The sequence below is a fragment of the Cyanistes caeruleus genome, chromosome 2 (assembly GCF_971803275.1).
Source record: "Cyanistes caeruleus chromosome 2, bCyaCae1.hap1.1, whole genome shotgun sequence".
Taxonomy (NCBI): domain Eukaryota; kingdom Metazoa; phylum Chordata; class Aves; order Passeriformes; family Paridae; genus Cyanistes; species Cyanistes caeruleus.
This window is the reverse complement of record NC_141702.1, coordinates 117,626,529-117,647,364: the sequence shown is the minus strand read 5'-3', so window position 1 is coordinate 117,647,364 and position 20,836 is coordinate 117,626,529. Positions and strand designations below refer to the sequence as shown.

Sequence of the window (20,836 nt, the reverse complement as noted above, 5' to 3'; positions counted from 1 at the left end):
AACTTTTCAGTGAGGAAAAAGTCTCCTTTCTGCCTCTTAGTCACCATAACACAAAAGCATCCCAGAATACTGAGTAGATACACATAATCAAAGAGAAACACAACTGCAGAAGGAACTAGAAAATACAGAAAGCTAATTCTTTGGTATTAGAGACACTTGTTCAAATGCCAGAAACAATCAGATCAGTAACCCCAAACTCTACCTCAATAAAATTCTATAATGGCCTGGTTAAGGTGCTTGAGTACCTTTGATGCTACCCTGATGATCACGCTCATCACACCACTAGAGCATTACAGATAACTACAACCATCTCCACCCCATAACACACCTCAATTCATTTCAATCTACACTGAACTCCAAACTTTTTGTATTTGTAAATATCACAGCCTGGTAAATAGATTGCTTTCCTGCAACTTTTTGACTATGAAGTATACAAATATTAAATATTTTGAAGGCAACATAATGGCTTAAAGACAGGAATTAGCAACTTTAAGACTCTCATTTCCTCAGAAAAAAACAAACTGTGATCATGTCAGACACAAACTTGAACAAAGGCAATTTCAACAAAACTGGCAAATGTTTGTAAGTCTAAGCAATATTGCATTCTTAAGAATGGAAATACAGGAGCTACTCAAAAGAGCAAGGAAAAAGCAGTTTCAACTGGTGGCCCAACATCATCTGCTGGTTATTCAGCACCTGAGTAATTCCTCAGAGCCACCCTGCGATCAGAAGGGCCTGAGGAGTTTTAGTTCAGCATTCCAGTGCACAGCACAGAGCAGAACCAGCCTTGGTATGTTCATCAACCAGACAGCACTTCCAAGATGCAACTTCACCAGAACAGGGCAAATCAGCTACCTCAGGTAACTGCTGCCTTTATCTTCTGTTTCTCTGCAAACACCAACAAGTTCTCTCTTTGAATCTCTACATTTCCCTTCCCATCCCACCTCCCTATCTGCTCAAGCAAACATCTGTTGTCCTTTAAACATAATAAGTTAATGCAGTCTGGAGCAAAACAGCAGCAGCTGGTTCTGGGCAGCTGCATGCAATTTAAGAATTGCCACTTTGCAGGAGTGATGCCACCCTGAAGTTTTCATCATGCTAGGCCACATTTGCTTTGGTTTAAAATGCCTCCTTTTAGAATGGCTGCAAATGTCCACCTAAACCAAAAAATAAATCCTCGAGATCATCTTCGGACTTCCACCTTCTCAAAGAGAACTTGCCACATTGTTTTAAATGCAGTCAAATGCCAGTTATCAGAAACACACAGATTTAGCCAGCACACTGGAGCTACTCCTACCCAGAACTACCCTAGTGAACCACAACCTAAATAAACTCTTAGACACAGCATCTCACATGCAGAACAGCTGTGCTGCAGCATGAGCCAGGCCAGGTCTAGCAGCAGCACCACACCAAAGCCACAGCCTAAGTTACTGTATTATGTAAACTCACTTCTCCCTCTCACTGAGCCACAGCTCAAAGTTTACCAATACTGAATCCACAGATGCCTAACAGTGGAAATCTGGCCAGGATAAAATGGGAATGTGAAACACACAGTTCAGGCTGGGTTATGCCAATGAGGAACAAGCAGTATCCCATGCAGCACTGAGTGGCATGGATACAGAGAAGTAGGAGACTCCACTCCCATCACAGGTTCAAGGAGCAGAATGAGCTTCCATCAGTCAAACACTGTGTAAACATATGTGTAAACACATATGGCCTTTTTGATCAAACACCAGTAGGAAATGGGTAAGACCAGCTTGTGGGATATCTGGCTGGGAATGGAATAAACTGGGCCAAACTGCATCTTGCTCTGCTGGCCCAAGAAGATTGACCAGGAGTCTCCACATTGTCCTTTTCACATTCCCAGCTTCTGACAGGGCTCCCTGGGCCCAGCAGGAATGCACAAAGCTGCTCCTGGCCAGTGGGATGCCCAGGCTGCTGCACTTCCATGGAAGGCTTGCAGCACAGCAGGGCTGAGCCTGGGTCCAGCAGCATTCATCAGCACTGGTTCCATGTCAGTCATGTCAGACAGAAGGAGTCCATGAAAGGATCTGTGTGATCTCTACACTGCACCTCCTAATGCTTCTGTTATCTTGGGATTCTCAAGATATTGCAGTCCTCCCTCTCCAGGGAAAGGAAAGTTACATATTACTAAAGAAAAAAGCTCACAAAGCAATTTCAAAGCATCTGTGCCACTCGCTGGAGTTTAAAAAACAACAAAAAAGTAGCAGTCTTATTTCAGAGTTGTATTTTAACTCAGTGTTGTGAATTGTCTTTGACTCCAAGACAAGATGTTACAATTCTGGGAAGACTGTGTTTTTTTGCTTTGTATTGAAGGTGTCATAGTTCCTCTCTTAATTAAGAAAAAAACCCAACAAAACAAAACAAAAAAACCCCAGCTCAATTTAGGCAGTATTTCCACAATCAAGTCTGCCTGACATCACCAAAACACATACTAGATGTGGAAAGTCAGGCTGCCCATCATAATATTTTGACAACAGCCACTGCAAGTTTCTTAAGGAATCAATGCAGGATTGGACAAGCGCTGCATAATTTGAGCATTTCCTAGCATATCACTAATTATCCCAAGGTAAATTTCAAAGCTAGGGCTGACAGTGTCAATGCCAAGACTACTGCTCAGATAAAGGACTGCTCGCCTTCAGTTTACAAGAGAGTACTTGCATTCTTTCCTTTCAATAACATAATGTATCAGTACTTGAATGACTCTGGGCTTGAATAATTCTTCTCTAATACTCCAGCTCTGAACTTCTTTTAAAACACTACTTTTAAGGTGAAGACACAGAACTCAGTCTATCAAACTATAAGTAGAACCAAGATTTAATTGTACGAACAGGGTTCCAAAAACTAAAGAGGTTTTCTATTAGTTTTAAATAGCAGTAGCAAGGAATGCAAAAATTAAAATACCTACTCCAGGAAGCGCTCTATTTCCAAGGGAGAACTTCGCAAATTAGTCCAGCTGTACTACTTGGCACGCTGTGAATCAGTTTTAGACAACAACAGCAGCTTTCCCCCACAACCAGAAAGAAAAGGCTCACGACTGAGCCACCCTGGCCCATGAGAAGCTACAGATTACCAGTAGATTTACAATAAAAGCATGTAATGACTGTGCTCCAGGTTTCAGGGACAAAATCTGAGAGAGGCAAATATGATTAATTCATTTCTTACAGAGTATATTTAAGCCTGCTTAAACAAGGAGATGAGAGGTAAATGGGCAATGGGTCATTATCCTCAATGGAGCTTCGGGCAGTTCATTGAAAGCCCAGGCAGAGCTTGCTCAGCATTTGAACTCCAAGGCTTTATTTGTTTCCATCAGCACAGGTGCAAGCAACACTCATTCAGAAAGGACAAAAAAATTCTAAGAAAGGGCAGGCTAGCAGTGAAGTCACTGTCTCTCTCAACTTTCAGATATACACTCAAATTTTCTACTCCTTTGTGCCAGATAATCTGTATTTAGTAATTCTTTCAAGCACATGGTGTGCTAGGTAATTAATTGGCTAAAACAATTATTTTTAAAAGCTGATAGGCTGAAAAAAATAAGAGAAATAAGAGATGGCTGAAAGCAATGCACAGGGTCCATACAAGTATATCCAAGAGAGCAGTTAAGTTTCATGACAAGCATCCCCCACGACCAGAAAACACATTTATGGATGCCATTTTGATATAAACAAATGTTTTTACAGGTCTCCTATCAGCAAGTACACATGGGGCAGTATCTGTAGCTGTGGCTACACTGAGTTCAAAGCCAAGTCACTCTGGAAAGACTCAAACTGGCACTGCTGTTCAGACCCACCAAGTTTCCAAGATGCTGATGGAAGATGATTTCAATTTCTGATCAGCTTGATCAGACTGCATCTACTCTAAATATTACATCAGCAGATCAAGCACTGACACTTAGGACTTGAAATACTCTGACACAAGTTTCACTTCAAATATTAAGGAAAAAAGGTAGCTCAGAGGGAGAAGTTGTTCAGCCCTAAGTAAACCAGCAACAGTTTGTTGTAAACTGTGAAGAAGTCAGAGACCAGTGAGTACAGACAAGGATTTACTGCATTGACCGGCCTTCAACTAAGCAGAACTTATTTTTATCAAGCTTTTGAGCTCACACTCCCTCCCCAGTGTTATCCCATAACAGTTCCAAGAAGGAAGAATAAAGTTTTCAGTCTCGTATCAGCTGTTGCCTGCGAGCCCAGAGTGCAATCCCACCACACACCTCCTGTCCAGAACACAGGTGCCTTCCACAAACAGCCCATTTCCCAAATTCCTCAGCAGATATGGATATTCTGGCCCCTCTACAGTTTTTCTGGAGCTGCCCTCCCTAGCAAATCCCTCACTGTCCATTTCCAGCACTGTTCTCAGCTTCTCCAAGCATACAGAGCACAGATGTAAAAGCACTGTCAGTTTTGTTGATGCCCACAGAGTTTAGAGTGAAATCTGATGACGAGATTTGCAAAGAACAGAGACTACAGACAGAAAATTACTCTGAAAAATAACAGTTTTTCAGTTCACACCCACTTAAAAGTAATTTCACTGCTGGTGAAAACCATGGGGTTTGTATCGAAACCTAAATTATGAAGAATTTAATAATTATGTGTCACAGAATAATAGAATAGGCAACTGAGCACTTCCTGAAGATGAAATTAAACTCTTGCTAAAAATTATCCAATCCCCCCAAAAATGAGCCAAGAAGCACAAAAGGAAGATAAAGACAGTGAGTGTTGAACAGCACAAAGCATGTTTCGATACACAATTACATGGATTAAAAACCCAAGTGAAAGTCAGTGCAATGAATTGGAGGCTTCTTAAAAAAAAGAAAAGTGTAGAAAAAGGCAAAAAAAGTTTTGCCACTCACATCTATGATGAGAACCAATGATCTGCAGGGATGCTGATCTACAAACAAATCTCAGTTGTCACAGGTTTATCAAGTCTTATTCACAGCCCTTCTACAAATTAGCTAAAGGTCAACTCCCAAAGGTGCATTTTCCACAAGGATTTTTTTCTGACAAGTTTCAACTTCTTCCACCAGTTCCAGCTGGTTCCAGCACTAAATCTCATGAGCAGTTTTATACAAATGCACCGAACTGCAATGCATTTGGACCACAGTTCCCCTGAGAAGCTCACTGTCCACCAGACGTGCTGGATCTGAACTCCAGAAATAAAACTTTGTAAATCTACAACAAGCTGGATATTTTTACTAAGTGTTAAGAACACCACAGAAATCCTCATAGTTGCATGTCCATGTTTAGCATTCAGATGGCAAATCAATTCCCATACAAGGAAAGGAACAAAGTGGAAAGAATGGCTTCTCACCTCTTCACATTTTCGAGAAATTGCCAATTTGCTGCACAAAATGAAAGAAGAAATCACCTCAATATAAGCTTAAACGACAGAAATTAAATGGCCACAACTCTGTTTAATTGCAGCATGCTGTTACTACAAGCAGTACTGAGTAATCAGCACAACCACTTGCTCCTGAGGATGGTAAGAATCTTTTTCACATTGTTCCAGCATCCAGACAACTACAAAGGCGTAACTTGGGCTGCAGAAATCCCTATTAGCTACCTGAAAAACTCAGAGAAGAAAACAGATGAAATAAAAGGAAGCAAGAAGTAAACATTGATCTTCCCTCCCAATCACTAAAATGCCAAATCACAGCCTGCTCATCACTTGTACACAAAACACAATTCCAGGATTTGCTTTTCTGACTCAATGTTAGTTGAGCACAGAAAGATGGAAGCAAACTGCAGTGACAAAGAAATCAAGTAGCAAGGAATTAAAACCTCTAACATAGAAAGTCTGCGTTAGCAGTGACACAGAAGAAAAACAAGAAGGAATTCTATGAATTAAAGGAATGGGCGAGGCTCATGATGCCCTGAAGTGTCTCCACAGCAGACAAAGGCATCAATCTCCCAAAGCCATGGCATCACCTCCAAGGCAGGCCAAGGGAAATGGAGCCAGGTCTGCTCCCCAAGATCCTGCCCCCTGAAGCCCAGAGTGACAGAGCCTGGGCACCCGCCGTGCCCCACGATGCTCTGCACCACCTCTACAGCCAAGGACAGCTCCAAGAGCTGCTCTGCTAGAAGAGCCAACACTAACAACATCCCAGATAGCCTAAAGCACATTGTCCTGGATTTGCCACAGGAGTTACTTGGGAATTGGGTGACCTGAAAACTACCCTTATGGAGGGAAAGCAACAAGGCACCAAACACATCAAAAGAATAATCCAACAGGAAGATTTCCTACATGAGAAACGTGATGACTTCAAACTCTCCACTGATCAAGTATCTTTTGAAGCAAGGGATACTTTTCCTTTCTTGCTTTCTTCATTTTTCTTGAAATTATCCACTGACTAATCCACTCTACTAGAGTGCTAGAACCTCGTGGCATTAAGGATATTATTCCAAGTACTTATCCAACGGAAGATTTCCCTATATACAAAGAGAAGCATCTCGGTAAATGCATGTCAGTGGTCTGTAACTCACAACAAAACTCAGGAGACTGGGACTTACGTAACTCATCTTCAGCATCACTGATCAAGTAGCTTGAGCAGTGAGAGGGAACCAGTTTGCAGTAGCCTGAACAGGAAAAAGTCTCAGGACAAAATCATTTCTGATCACATCAAATAACATGAACCAAAATAATTGTACAGAACAAAAGCTGAAATATCTTTCCAAAAATAGAAGCCTTTTAGCTATTAAAGTCACCGAGTTTTTCCTTCAACTGCTTTACAATTACAAACAAACCAACTTTGTCCTACTGTCACCTTCCCTTTCACTTTAGAAAGTTCACAATTAGTGAGGATACAAGTTCCTCCTTCCATTTTTCGCCCTCTGTTTACTCCAGTTCATTTGAGTAGCACTTCACAGTCCATAACTGCAATTTGGCAACACTGCTATAAAGAAAAGGTTATTTTCATTTTCCTTTAAGCCTGGTTGCTCATTGCCTTAAAAAGGGTCAAAGATGAAGGTAAACATGAAAAAAACTACTGAAATTCAGTGTTATAAACAACAATTTCTTCAACAGGAGACAGCAAAGGTCCAAAACGTTGAGCAGTTACCCCAATAAATCCTCCATAGCACCTCTGCAGATGTTCTGAACATGGAAATACCACTTAAGGGGGAAAAAAAAAGAATCTTTTTAGAAAGGAAAAAAATAAATAAAATAAAAGCCATGCAACAGAGACATCTCCTACAGTTTTGCACAACAGGAACCATCAAACAGCCAATTAAAACCTTAGATCTGCACAAAACACCAGAGGTAACTGAGTAATCAATCCTGAAGTTTACAGGTAACCACTGAACAAGTGAGAGCAGCTCTTGGAGACCAAGTGATGTTAATGATGCAATATTTGTAATAATTTTATAACACATCCTCAATAGCTGAGTTCTCACAACAGAAAATATTGATCCTCTCCAGATCCCTAAGAGCAAACTGAAAGTTGCAATGTGTTGGAACACAATTTCTCACCTACCTCGAGGTAAAACATACCCTCTCCCAACCTCCAAGGCTACTTTTGGTACTCCCTACATGGCAGAACAATATGACAAGGAGCCAAGCCAACAATCTCCAGCATCCAAATTCAGGACTATCCTGAAACTACACAAACAGTAAAGCACTCCAGCACCTCAAGTGTTTTATGGACCTGATCATTCTGTGAGCAGTTCTGCAGGCCAGCTGACAGTGATAACAGAGAGAAAAACAGTGTGAGTCCACACTCATCTTCTGTGCTTCAGTAAACTGGGGGGTTTGTGCTGGGTTGGTCTTTGGGGGTTTTTATTTTTCTGGTTTACTAAAGGGAAAACATGAGTAAAACAGCCTGCAAGCTGGAGTAGTAGAATCACATGTAGAAGGCTCTAATAATCAGTGTGAACTAATTTTTTAAGACTTCAGAGCTGGTTGGGAATAAAAATGGGCTAAAGAGGTAAAAATTTTAAAAAGTGAAGCAGAATGCTGGGAAGAAAACAAACTTTGTTCCCAGAAACCAAGAACTGGGAATAACCAAGTCCTACCAAGGTAACCTAAAACCACAGCTGCCACTACATAATAAAACCTATTTTTCCATGTTGTAATCTTTGTTTCTTACTTTTATAAAACCCAAACCAAACAAGAAGAACAAACCAAACCTAAACCAAAATCATCTGCGGGGTTCTAAGTCAACACACATCAAGATCAGCTGCAGTCCCAAAGGGAAGCCTCGTAGCAACCGAGCTGAGCTGGGCTCTCTGGGACACGCCACAGCCAGGACTGTGAGGATGCTGACTCAGGAATGGTCTGAGAACCAGACTGGCACTTTCAGCCAAGGAGAGGCACTCCCAGGACACTCAACAAACACTCAGCACAGAGCACCACATCCTCAAGACTTGGGAGCGAAGCCTTCGCAAGGATGGCGTGGATCTACAGGCAGCTCAAACCATGCCCATGGCTCCAGGTGGGACACAGCAACCTGCAGAGCTCCTGTAGGAGACCTGAGACAGCCAAACCCACCTCTGATGTTACATTTCTGTGTTTTCTGGCTTATTTTAGGGCTGAGATTATCTGGGTATCCGTGCAGTGCCTAGCAAAACAGAGCAGTCCTGATCAGGGCCTCTGGACAGCACAGAAATGTAAATATTACTCAAGAACAAATGAAACTCAATATAAACCCTCCTAGACTGACAAGACCTGGCATCCAAAGAAACCAAGGAATGCAAAGTGTATCAGGGTTCATTTTGGGATACAGAACGCTGTAGATTAACATAAAAGCACAGAATGTCCTCAATGCACTTTTCCTGTAAAATTTGTGCACATTTAAATGAGCCCCTATAATTAATGCCATGAGAATCTGTTCTTAAGCCTTTTGTAAATAAGTGGCCTTATCTTAAAAAGCAGCCCATTGTGTCTTCCCTTTTTTTCTTCTATTAAAGGCTACTAAAAATGTTTATATTGTGGAAGATTAATTAAAGAAAAATCAGACTCTATAGACTTTACTCCTATTAAACCCTGCCTGGGATAATGTAAATGATGCTAAGAAACCTACAGTGAGAAATTAAGACTGTTTGCTCTGATTGAACTGATTGTCTTAACAGTGCAAAAACTCCTCTAAAGTCTGGGCACTTTATAGGGGAATTTGCATTTTACTGAGTTCCTGGATCAAATCATAACTTGAAATTACTACTTCTCAGGAAATAACTTCAGGATCAGGGAATTTACTGGGTTGAACATGCTGATCAAATGCTGAAAATCAAGATACTACAAGAGAAGAAAAATAAATATATACCAAAAAACCCAACACTGCTGGTTCTGCCCACAGAATATTGCCTGCTGCTCACACATAAGCATAGCAAGGTCTGTTAAATACACAGATGCACACTTACACTTTGGCCAAAAAAATAAGCTTATCAATCCACAGGTGTCCAGCCCCTGAGTGCCACAGAGCCAGGACCACTGGCTGGCTGTGACAAAGTCAGGACACAGGACCTGGAGTCTTCCCAGGACATAACCCTGGGCCTACACAAAGGTCACTGCTGGACAAAATCCCCAGCTCTGCACAGTTATGGGGTGTGGGTTAATACTGTAGCAGTTTGCAGAGGGATTAATGTACTTGTATTAAAAATATGCCTCTTTGATGGCAGAGCTGCTCAGTTTCACCCTTCTGCCACCCCTCAGTTGGTGACTTCTTAGGAAGAAAACAGAAGTTTCCCATGTGTTCCTTCCCAAACACCACGCTGAGAGCTGCTGTCACTCCCCTTTCCAAGTCACCTGTAATGCAATTGGTACCAAATTATATTTTGTAAGCATCAGAGCAAATGAAGACAAAGGCCAGTGTGTGGCCATGTAAAAATGTTTGGTTTAACAAGAATATTCCAAAAGAAAGGAGATGCTGTTTCCTGGACCTCTCTGAAAACCCTGCTTGGGTTGTTCTTGTGCAGAGATGATCCCAAATGCTCTGTGGGCAGCAAAGGAAGCTGCTGGCAGCCTGTGGCTCACACATTTTGGGCATGACCCCATTCTTTACTACCACTTTTCATTTCTGCTGCAGCGTTTTAAAAAACCAAGCTTGACATCCTTTTTGTATTATGTACCTTTCATTATTACTTAAGGAACACAATTCAACTGGGAGTTATAAAAGAAACCATCCCTTCCTCACAACTCAGTCCCATCCAGTGAGAAGGGAACACCATCACACATCTTTGTATCCAAACACACACACCAAATAGTTCTGGTGATTCACAGCAGGCTTCTTTCTCTGAAGGGAAGGCCAAACCTAATGTCACTTAAACAGCATTTTTCAAAATTAACTACATAGCAGCAGTACTTCAGAATTTTCCTAATGAATTTTGACTTTCAAAGACACATTTCCTTCAACTTAATAGCAGAGATATATCTTATATAATGCAGAACCATTAAATTATCCATACCCTACCTTTTATATATATTTATATATATATATATATCTACATTAAAAAAGATTTGTTAAAGTGATTGAAGACATTGCTTTATCTACACAGAAATATCTATCTCCATCAATCCAAATTACCTTAAAACACCTGTAAAAATCAATTCATACTGGAATTTCAGGGATTCCTTGAGATATCAAATTTAATGTTACAACTTTTTTCTATTTGATCATACCAATCCAAATCAAGTTTAAGCAATTATTACTTATCAATGCATTCAAAGCAAGTGAAGTTTTCTTTTCCAACAAGCAGCTGTCACCACATACAACTGAAAATTTAGTCTTATTTTGGACCCACTGTTTAACTAACCATTTGGTGTGCAATATTGACATAATCTGATTTATTCCAGCTTCTGAACGCTCCTAGAAGTTACTTTTACACCTACATTTCTACTTCTCAAATGAAATGCTGGCCATCACTGACCACCCTATTCCCCAGTAAGAAAGAGGCCAACATTCAACTGCTGTAGGATCCTAGGGAAGAACAAACAGCACATGTGTGGAAGTGGGCCTCAAAAGAGTGAAGACAACTCTACCCAAACCCTGTCCTAGGCAGCATTCTGTGCTCCACTCTGCTGGAACAGGATTTGCAGTGTAACCAGGAAAAATGCCATGTTTAAGATCCGAGATAGTTAAAGTTCCCTCTAATCACAAACTTCAGGTGATAAGTTGTTTCAATTTCTCAGCATCCGTAGAAATGGTGGTTTTTTCGTCTTTGTTCGTGAGGCAGAGCTCCTGAGAAGCTGGGAAGGTACCTTGGCTACCACGGAGCGCAGGTTCCAAGAGATACACGAGGCCTACAGGGAATTTCGTGCCCCAAACGCTGCCGATTCCAGCGGCAGGGGGGGAACACCTGCTGTATCACCCCTCCGACCCTGCCGGTAACACTCGTGAAGAGGAAACTTCGGGAGGGAGCCAGAGACCACCCCCGAAGCCAAACACCCGGCAGCACCTTCCCAACCTCGCCAAGCCGAGCCAGGCTCCTCCAGCCGCCGCTTCCCTCATAGCTACGGGAGAATCGGTGCTCGAAAAGCACCTGCACCGCGTACCGAGGCCAGGCACAGGGAGGGGGAGGCAGGATCACTCCGAGCCGCCTTTGCTGCTGCTGCCGGTGCTTAAAAACGGACCCAGCCCAGGCCCGGCTGCCCCGGAGCGGCTCCCGGGGTGCTCCTCAACCCGGCCAGGCCCCGCCGCGGCTGCCGGGGATGCGGATCCCGAGGGAAAGGGGGGATGGAGCGGGGACACGGCGGCGGCAGGCCCGCCCCAGGCCGCGGGGAGCAGGGAAGGAAGAGGGAAGGAAGCGCCGAGCAGGGCATGGAGGGAGCTCCTCCATGGCAAGGGAGAGAGGGAACCCCGCGCCCGGGAGGCCCGAGGCGGGCGGGGAGAGGCGAGGAAGGAGGCGAAGCGGGGCTGTAACCCGGTGCAGAGGAGGGTCCGCGGGGTCCCGGCCCGGGGGGAGGGAAGCGGGGGAGGGCGGCCGCACTTACTCTCATTTAACACCTCCAGCAGCTCGGCGCAGCTCTCACACATTGTTCATTAACAGCAGCAGCCGCCGCCGCCGCCTCCTCCCGACCATTGATTGATCCGCTCGGTGCTGCTGATTGATGATTGATGGGGGCCGGGGCGGGGGTCACCGGGGGGGAGGGGAGGGAGGGGGCGGGAAGGAATGGGAAGAGAAGGGGGGGGGGGGGGGGAGAGGCAGGGGCCGGTCTGGGATCCGGGGCGGCTGATCAATGCAAATGAGCCTGTGGCGGCGGCGGCGGCAGCGGCGGGGAGGAGGAGGAGGAGGAGGAGGAGGAGGAGGAGGAGGAGGAGGAGAAGCCGAGTCACTCACTGGCTCCCAGGGACTCCACGCGCCGCCATTTTGCTGAGGGGGAAGGAGGAGGAGGAGGGGACGAGGAGCGAAGGGGGGACCGGGCGCTCGGGCGCCGCTCGGCAATTTCCGACCAGGCAGGAGGAGGCGAAGGTGGCCGAGTCCCTCCTCCTCCCTTTTCCCTCTCGCCCCGCCTTCCCACCGCCGTTCCGAGCGGCGGGATGGCGAGCGGGGAGGAGGAGGCAAGGGGGTGGGAGGGTAAAATGGCGGCGGCGGCGGTTGGGCGCGCGCCCGGTGAAGGGCGGGAAGCGTCTCTCCCTGCCCTCTCCCCTGCTCCCTGCCCTCTTCCCGCCTCCCGCGGCCGGGAATCTCCGCCAGGAACGCGTGCTGTGACAGCGGCGGGGGAGCGGCTTCTCCTGCCCACCCCTTTTCCTCGGTGCCTGGAGCCGCGCTCTCGCCGGGCTGCCTCGGGGACCTCCCGCCTGAAGGGAGCGCTTAGCACGCTGAGCCGAGCTCCGTAGCGAGGAAGCTCCCAGCTCGCAGGCGGGTTTCCAGGTCTTTTGGGTGGTTTATTGGCGTTTTCCGCCGTCGGGGCGCGGGACGGAAGAGCCGCCGCCATCTCCTTCCCGCCCAGCGCGGCTGAGGGGAGCGGGGGCTCCTGTGGGCTCCGCCGAGCCGGACCCCGAAAATGGGCGTTTGGAGGTCTACGGTCTATTATTCTACTAATACTGTTATTCTACTAATAACTAATTTATTTTTACCTCGTAGTTTACCGCCCTGTTTTGTTTTGTTTTTTTTCTTTTGCCCCCCATTCTCGCACCGTGATGTATTCTGTACAATGAGTAATGGCATCTGTGAGTGGCTGGAAATAGCCTTTTGTAAATAAAAGACACGGTCAAAATAAACGAAAAATTTTAACTGAGGATACCTAATTTATTGTTGTTAAAACTACAGTTGAGTTCACTCTGTCTTGGGTACCTTTTGAACGAGGTTTCAAACCTGAAAATGACAAATATTCAGGCGAACATCTGTTTTTTATTTTTTTTTAAAAAAAGAAGCCCAACCCTACTCCTTCTCCCAGGTACATGTAACTGGAATATGGATCACATGGTACATCTTGGCTGGATTTTCTCCCCAAAGTAGGCACTTCCCGAGTATTAAGCGCTATTTTTTATTTCTGTAGTACCACCCAGTGGCGAGTCCGTGTGTTACTCTGAACGCTTCGAGTTTACCGACCTGTACATAGGATTAAAAACCCAAATCTATTAATAGCCGCAATGCAGATGCAATATAGTTTAGTAGGAATTCTAATAGAATCGCCAAATGGGGGTGGGGGGGAGGGGAAAAGTTGTTTTGAATTCCTCAGTGGTTGTCTATTTCTTCCACTTGAAATAAATTTGATGGCATTGTGGAGATGCAGTTCTGGGGTTTTTTTAATTCCAAATTTATCCAGGCTGATAACACCGTAGTGGTTGTTTGTGTAACCTTCCACTCCAGGGTACAGAACGCTCACCTCCAAACAATCCTGGAGGGATCACTTAGTTAAACTAAGACAAACAATTCCACTCCTGTTTAAGAGACAATTTAATGTAAACAACAGGTAGCGAACAACTACAGTGCAAGTCAGGAATATGCTAGAATATTTCATTTCACCCAGACTTGTCACTGCTTGGATTTGAAATACTTTCCAAGTTAGGCTTATCAACGAAGATAGCTATTCCTAAATATTCCCTGCTGAAATTTTCTTTTACTAGTTTAAACTAATACAGAACATTAACTTGAGAGTCTACAGCAGACACAATTCCTTATGTGTCTCCTTAATTCGCATAACATGTTAATGCAAATGTATTTCAAATGGAAATAACAAAGGGCAGCGATGCAATAGAGAGAATGAAGACTGTGAGTAAACTTCCCTGAAACTTTTTCCTGACCTTTCTTCTTAGATTTAATTTATAGATGTTTTAATTCCTGACAGTGTCTTTTCTAAATGATGTATTTTCTGTTGATTGAAATCTGACCACTACAAGCTAGTTAGCTATTAAACTAACAGGTTACGTCACTAAACCTCCATAATAATATTTATTAGCTAACTGGTTTACTTATTAAAATGACACAGATGTACTGGACCCTGTAAAGCCTTTTTTGGTTGCTTCATCTCTTCCAGCTAGCCCGAGATTCATAATGGAAGAATAAAAGGAGTCCAGAACTGCAATTGTATTCTGCTCCTGCCTGAATTAATGTAGTGACCACCTTTCTCTTCTACAGCACCCATTTCAAAGCTTGAGGTCCATCAAAAGGTAGATCAGAGGATTTAATGTTGTGCATCTATCTACATGTTTGTTTTCACTTGATGTCGTGCTGCCTTACCTTGTGTGTGTCCACGATTATTTCAGTGATTGTAGAACACCTCATTCTGCAATCTGCATCATCTGATTTGAATTTGCACTTTTCTCTCTATGCTTTGTTCCTTCTACATGTCCTGCAGTAACTTTTATAACAGACTCAAAACAAACTGCCAGAACATCCTCAAAGATGGCTTTCCTGACCAAACAGCTGTCTGACCTGAGTGCAGCACCACCTAAACACGGGAGTCAGCAGAAGGGACCTTCTGGAGCGTGGTGTCACATGCCAAGCTCAAGGAGCACAGAAGAGCAGGAGTGACCTTGAGTCACTCCTGCTTTTGAGCAGAACAGAGTATTGAAAGCCTGATTCCTTTTACTGCACTTTATTTTTTAACTAGATACTAAATTGAATTTTTTTAAATTGAATTAAATGTTAGCTTCCAAGCTGAAGACAAGACCTGTCAGTGGCCTGGTTAGAGACATCATCGGCCTCCTGCTCTAGCATGCGTTGTTTTTCTTCTTAACCTTTATTCTCTGTGTGTGCCATCCCTGAAAGGTTGTTTTATCCCCAGGAGGCCTCTTCCCTTCTCCTTGCTGCAGTGCTCCTCATCTGGGAATATTTGCTCTGGTAAAGTGCCAGCACAGTTCTTCTAGAGGAGTAACTAAGATAAATACAAGACTTGGGCAAAACTAAAATTCTTAATCCAAGTTTCAGACTGAATTAAGAGCAAGAACATGAATTTCCAAAATTCATGTTCCATCACTCAGCTAATTGCTTAACTGGAATCCAGTTAAATCTGTTACCTTGTGTCTGGAATGCTGCTGGAAGCCACAAGTAACAGAATCAGTTTAAGTTTACCCACATTCAGCACTTGACTTGCATTGCTCTTTCAGCATTCTAAGCTTTTTTAACAGGGTTCATATGTCTGTCTAGACCTTTTGTGTCACAGCACCCTGAGAAGACAAATGCAAATTGAGTTAGATTGCACAGAATACTCAAAATTTGGCCACAAATATCATGTAACTACAGACAAGGCATTTCTGAGCATGAGAGACTGCCACCAGAAACTGAACCACTACCAAAGCAGTCCAGGCAGTTTCTGTTGTACACTTGGACCTCTTTTGGACTTCTAAGTGGTGAAACACCCATGTGCAATGTTCCTTTGGAGAACTTTTCCTGTCTGGTTAGCAATGTCCCCGTTAAAATAACCAGCAGCAGAGTAGGAAGTGGGCTGGAACCTGTTCTCCAACACAGATTTCCCACAGGAGGGAAAATTTTTACCTCCTCTCCCCACTCCAGTTGTTAAATTGGCCCATTCTTCCTGATAATCTTTGCTAAAATGACAAGATCCACAAAAGACTGCAGACTTCAAGACTCAGGAAAAGCTGAGACTATTGAAAAAGGATTTAAGATTTAAAAACAGGTCCCCCATAGATATTGATGTGAGACTGGGAAGAGATTACCCCAGAGATTGCCCAGGGAAAAGTGCTGGGTGACTTTTACTTACAGGGAGCAAATGAAAGTGAAAATCTCAGTGTCTCGTTTTCTTCCATACTCTTAACCTCCAAGATCCCCCTTCCTCAATCCCATCTTTCCCTGTACAGACTTAAAACACAAAAAAAGTGCTCACAGGTTTGCAGGTGTGAAATCCGTGACTTTGAGGTAAATTATTCCCTCAAAGGGAATGGCTGAGCCTTTTCCCAAGGGAGCCATGCTGACAGGGACAGCTTTGGACAATGAAGCATGTCCTGAAGCTGAAAGCCTAAAAATAAATTCAGTCTGGGGGGCTGAAGTGCCAGAGGTGCATTCCTGATGGGCAGGTGGACAGGATTATTCTTTTACTGATGGTTTTTAAAGAGCTATCTCCAGCCTTTCAGTTTTGCTCCATAACACCTGGAGACAAACCTAGTAAGGGGGAGGAGGTTTAGCCACACCTTCCATCACCCCAGGAGCCTGGGATCAGTAATTATCATTTACCCAGTGATAAATGGACTCTGGGACAGTCTGATCCCTCATCACAGCAGCAAGGCAAATTCCTCACCTCAGGCAGTCTCTGCATTTTAATGCATCATTTTCAGCATATTTTCCTCTTTTTTTCCCCCTTTAAGCTGAAGTTTTATTGCCTTTCCAGTGCTAAAAACTATCAGCAGTAACTCTTAAATCTTCCTAGAGAGATGAGCATTTCTAAAGCTTTTTTTTTTTTTGCATAAATATTAGCTTTATTGGAAAATAGTTCACTTAAACCAATCAGATTAACACACACCAAATTATTCTAGTTAAAAAAAAACAAAACCAACTAACCTAAAATGCTTTGGAAGATAATCTGCATCAGTTACAGTAGCAAACACATCATGGCAGCCTGAAACAAGTACTTGGGGTGTCTTCATCAGCTGACAATCGATTCATGTAAACACAGAAAACACCCCAAAATATTTGTATTTATCAATGTACCTGGAGTACACAGAACTGATTTTTCTTTTTTTTTTCCTTTTTTTTTTGTAAAATCTGTATAGAAATAAGCACAAAACATTGGTTTACATATAATTACAAGTTATGGAGATGTTTATATGATGGTTCATGCTTTTTTATCCATATATTTTGATTTACAGTGTGCATTAGAACTAGAACTTTCTTAGATGTACATTGTCTTTTTTTTTTTTCACATTCAGGATAACTGCACTAGAAATATGCACACACACAAGTCAAATCTTCAATGGTATCCAGAACTCCACAGAAGCTGCACTTTTATAGCAGCTGCAGAGATCAGGGAAAGGCACCAATTATCTTAAGAGAACAAGACAAGACCACAGTTAAATTTTTAGATCTAAAAGGGAAATAAAACCTAAGATTAGAATGTTGTTACTAGAGAACTCATAAGGTATCAAAATAACAAAACTCTTGTCTGAATCAACATAAAAATAGTTTGCAAGTTTAGTTCACATTTAAATCTTCACTGAACAACCAGACCATGAGCCTCAGCCTAGCTTCAACCTCGAAGGAAGGAAGGTGCAGGAATACATGTGTGTGTATTTTTGTCCAGAACTGTTCTGAATGCAGAGTTAATGCCACCGTACGTCAGAACCAATTCAGCATTCAGCTCTGACTCACGGGATGTGATCTGCCATCACGCTATCCGTGGGGTTTAGTTCCATTTTAATAACCTTTTCTTACTTCTCTGCACAGCTTTTGGTAATCTGTAGCTCTAATGCTGCGCCTCAGCCTGCTCACAAGCCATTTCATGTCCTTTCCACATGTGTCCTTCAACAGGACTTCAGCTGCTGCACTTTGAACTGCCCAGTAAAGACAGTATTGCCTTGAGGGTGGAGCAGAAAGCTCCACGTTGATGGGAAGACATGAAAAAGCTGGAACTGCGAGCTTTAAGGAGAGTAAGAAATGGGTTTTGTAACTCTGGCAGTAATTGAGAGTTTTGGGAAGCTGTAGGCAGTGCCAGCCATGAGGGTTTGAGGAGGGCTCCAAGCAGTGCCAGCCCAGTGCCACTGCCCAAGCCCCTTCCCACGGGAGCGGCTGAGCTTTGCCAGGGCCGGGAAATGCTTACAGACACAGAGGGGCTGAGACTCCAGCCTGGAAACATTCTGGGCACAGCTACATCCTACAGGAACACCGCTATCTCATGCACTTCTATACTCCAAAGGGATACACAGCACTAAGGCAATTACTACAGCACCCAAACGGACACACAACAGCCCCACGCCTGCCCGGCTCCTGTGACAGCTCTCTGACCATGGCTACACTTCATCCCAGTAACAACTGGAGACTGGACACCAAATCCATGGAGAAACCCGGGGAGAGCTCGACACCGACTGTTAGAGGACAGAGACAAGACACGACAGAGATGGGGAAGCCAAGACTGTACACAACCTTAGTGTTCATACTGCTTCATAAATCTGTGAAAATCATTTAACTACAAAACTTTAGGTAGAAAAATAACCATAGATCTTGTCTACACATGTTATTAACATGGACTATTATTAACTGTTTAGTCAAGATACAGTGCAATGCCTCTTTGAAATAAATTGCAAAGAGTCCAGAGAGAGAAAGAGCAAGAGTACCTCATTCCTGGCATTTTATATAGTAACGTGGTATGGAATAGTTATCCATGGAGGTAAGTCAACAGCTACTGTACTTCCAAATGGAACCCAACTTAGTTCGTGGTAACTTCAAGCACAACCAAAATCCTTGAGATAAGGCAAGCCAGAAGCAACAGTTATCTAGACCTCAAGGAACTTTTCCTATGCCTTCAAATACAAATCTTAAATATGATCACAGCATTTTCATCCAATAAAAGAATAAGCCAAAGAAAGAAAAATAAATGTAAACCAAGTTTATTTTGCTCTTAAGTAGTGTTCTTTAAGCACTACAGCATGGTAAACAATGTAAATTAGTATAAGTCATCTCAAAAGCCAGTTTTTTTTTTTTTATTTTATGAGTTGTTAAAAAGATGCAGCCTATTCTAACAGGATAAATATTTTAACCATTTCACTTCGAGTTAATGAAGGCTCACAAATGAGCAACACTCCTCATTGAGGAAAACAAAAAGCTGTTGTCGACAAAGCGACAGCACACACACAAAAACAAAAGAACTGTGTAAAAATAACTAACTGTACTGTGTTCCCATACTCTTTAGAAGTTGCTTTACAATGGGATGATATGCACATGATCTTGCTGCAAACTTGCCATACAACTTGCAAATACACGTAGCCTATAGCCTTACCACTCAGTCCAGAAAGCTGCTAACTGCTCAGAACAAACGCAGCACTAGAATCCTCTGCTTAACAATTAATTCAATCTGCTTTACTCTTTACCTTTTCTCCTAGACTGCAGGACAGACTAGAAAGAAAATGACTCCGAATTAAAAATCGATACTCTTACAGGAAATTGTATTATTTTGCAATATAGTCTTTTACAAGTTACGTTTTGCCTATTTTCCCCTTAGCCACAAAATGGGCATGAAGTAATTACTTTGAAAATGCCTTAATTTTCAACTTCATGCAAATCTAAATAAAGATGACCAAACAAAAGCTTAAACAATGGAAGGATATTTCACAGAAAATTTCTTATACAAAAAACACATAAGAAAAAGGGCCACTAGGTGACATTTTAATTTACAAATTGGCATCATTTTGGTCAACAAATATCCAAGTGCTGTTTTCTTCTATCACAACAAAGTAGCTGTACAGAAAGAAAACTGCAAAACTTGTTTTATTTTTGTTTTTAATCGCACATCTCCTCAGGAATTTCATGTGGATTAAGGATGCCAGGTACAGACATCTGAAGTTTATGCTTCTCCTCTTGAGCCTGCCGAAGGGCTGTTTCTCTCTCTTCCAAGAATAAGTCTGATGTGTCTTCACCTGCAAATTCCTGGGATAATTCACACAAAAACATCAGTTTATTGTCAAGTGCTTATGGCAGAGTAATAGCTTCCAAATTTATACAGAAAACATCTTCCCTTCCTGTTCCCTGACAAGGCTGCTTGCATGGTTTTCAGCTCCTCAGGTCACAATATAAAGCAATATTTCAAGATGTTCTTTGTGTATTATAGAATGGGATGCCAAACCCACAAACTGGAGCGTATCACCATTAAAGCAGAATCATTACAATTCTGAAATACCTGACAATGGCAGTCTCAAAACAAATTAACTATTTCCTACAATCTTGTAATTCCAGCATCCTTAGAAAAAATAAAGGCACAGCATTAGTGTGAATTTCAAATTTGCTGGTCCCAATTCCAAGCAGAATGAAAAAACTTATTTCCCATTAGATTTAGTTTTGCAGTTGTCCTAAGACGTAAGGATTGTGTGCACAATGTAAAACACCAGCAATGACGTTCAAACCCAATTTATGAAATTAAATCCCAGTGAAACAGGTTCCATGAACACCATTCAATCACACAAGCCATTGGACAAGAGTTTTCACTGCATTTTAAAAAGATGCAAAATAACTTCTATTTCTCAAACACTGACTCCACACTGTCCAAAAGCTTTCCAACAATATCCTGTTGAAAATTTTTTTTAATTTCTTGAGAAAAGCATGCCCAACATACCTTGATTTGGACCAGGAAATCCCTTAGGTGTTCCTTGAAGGCAGGAATATCCTGGTTTAAACTGAAGAGTCCTGTTACGAACAGCTTAACCTGGGCACTAACAGCAAACACATCAGTTAGGATTCCAAGAAGTAAGAACCCACTGGGAAAGCATTAAGGAATCATG

At 42.8% G+C, this 20,836-nt stretch overlaps 2 protein-coding genes across 26 annotated transcripts in view; both read right to left on the bottom strand.

The window, feature by feature from the left end:
* USP34 (ubiquitin specific peptidase 34) overlaps window positions 1-18,930 on the bottom strand; it is a 117,174-nt gene extending 98,244 nt beyond the window's left edge. For 9 of the 14 annotated variants that reach the window (XM_086874069.1, XM_086874108.1, XM_086874098.1 and 6 more), the window contains exon 1: window positions 12,288-18,930. In XM_086874069.1, the coding sequence (XP_086730195.1) occupies window positions 12,288-12,885 (598 nt within the window). In that variant the 5' untranslated portion in view covers window positions 12,886-18,930. Of the gene's footprint in view, window positions 1-11,940 lie in introns of all 14 variants that reach the window. The other 5 variants (XM_086874121.1, XM_086874150.1, XM_086874136.1 and 2 more) reach the window with 2 other exon arrangements.
* A 6-nt stretch (window positions 18,931-18,936) lies between these two features.
* XPO1 (exportin 1) overlaps window positions 18,937-20,836 on the bottom strand; it is a 34,861-nt gene continuing 32,961 nt past the window's right edge. For all 12 annotated transcript variants that reach the window (XM_086874178.1, XM_086874172.1, XM_086874187.1 and 9 more), the window contains 2 exons: window positions 20,671-20,767; window positions 18,937-19,988 (listed from right to left, as the gene is read on the bottom strand). In XM_086874178.1, the coding sequence (XP_086730304.1) occupies window positions 19,842-19,988; window positions 20,671-20,767 (244 nt within the window). In that variant the 3' untranslated portion in view covers window positions 18,937-19,841. The remainder of the gene's footprint in view (window positions 19,989-20,670; window positions 20,768-20,836) is intronic.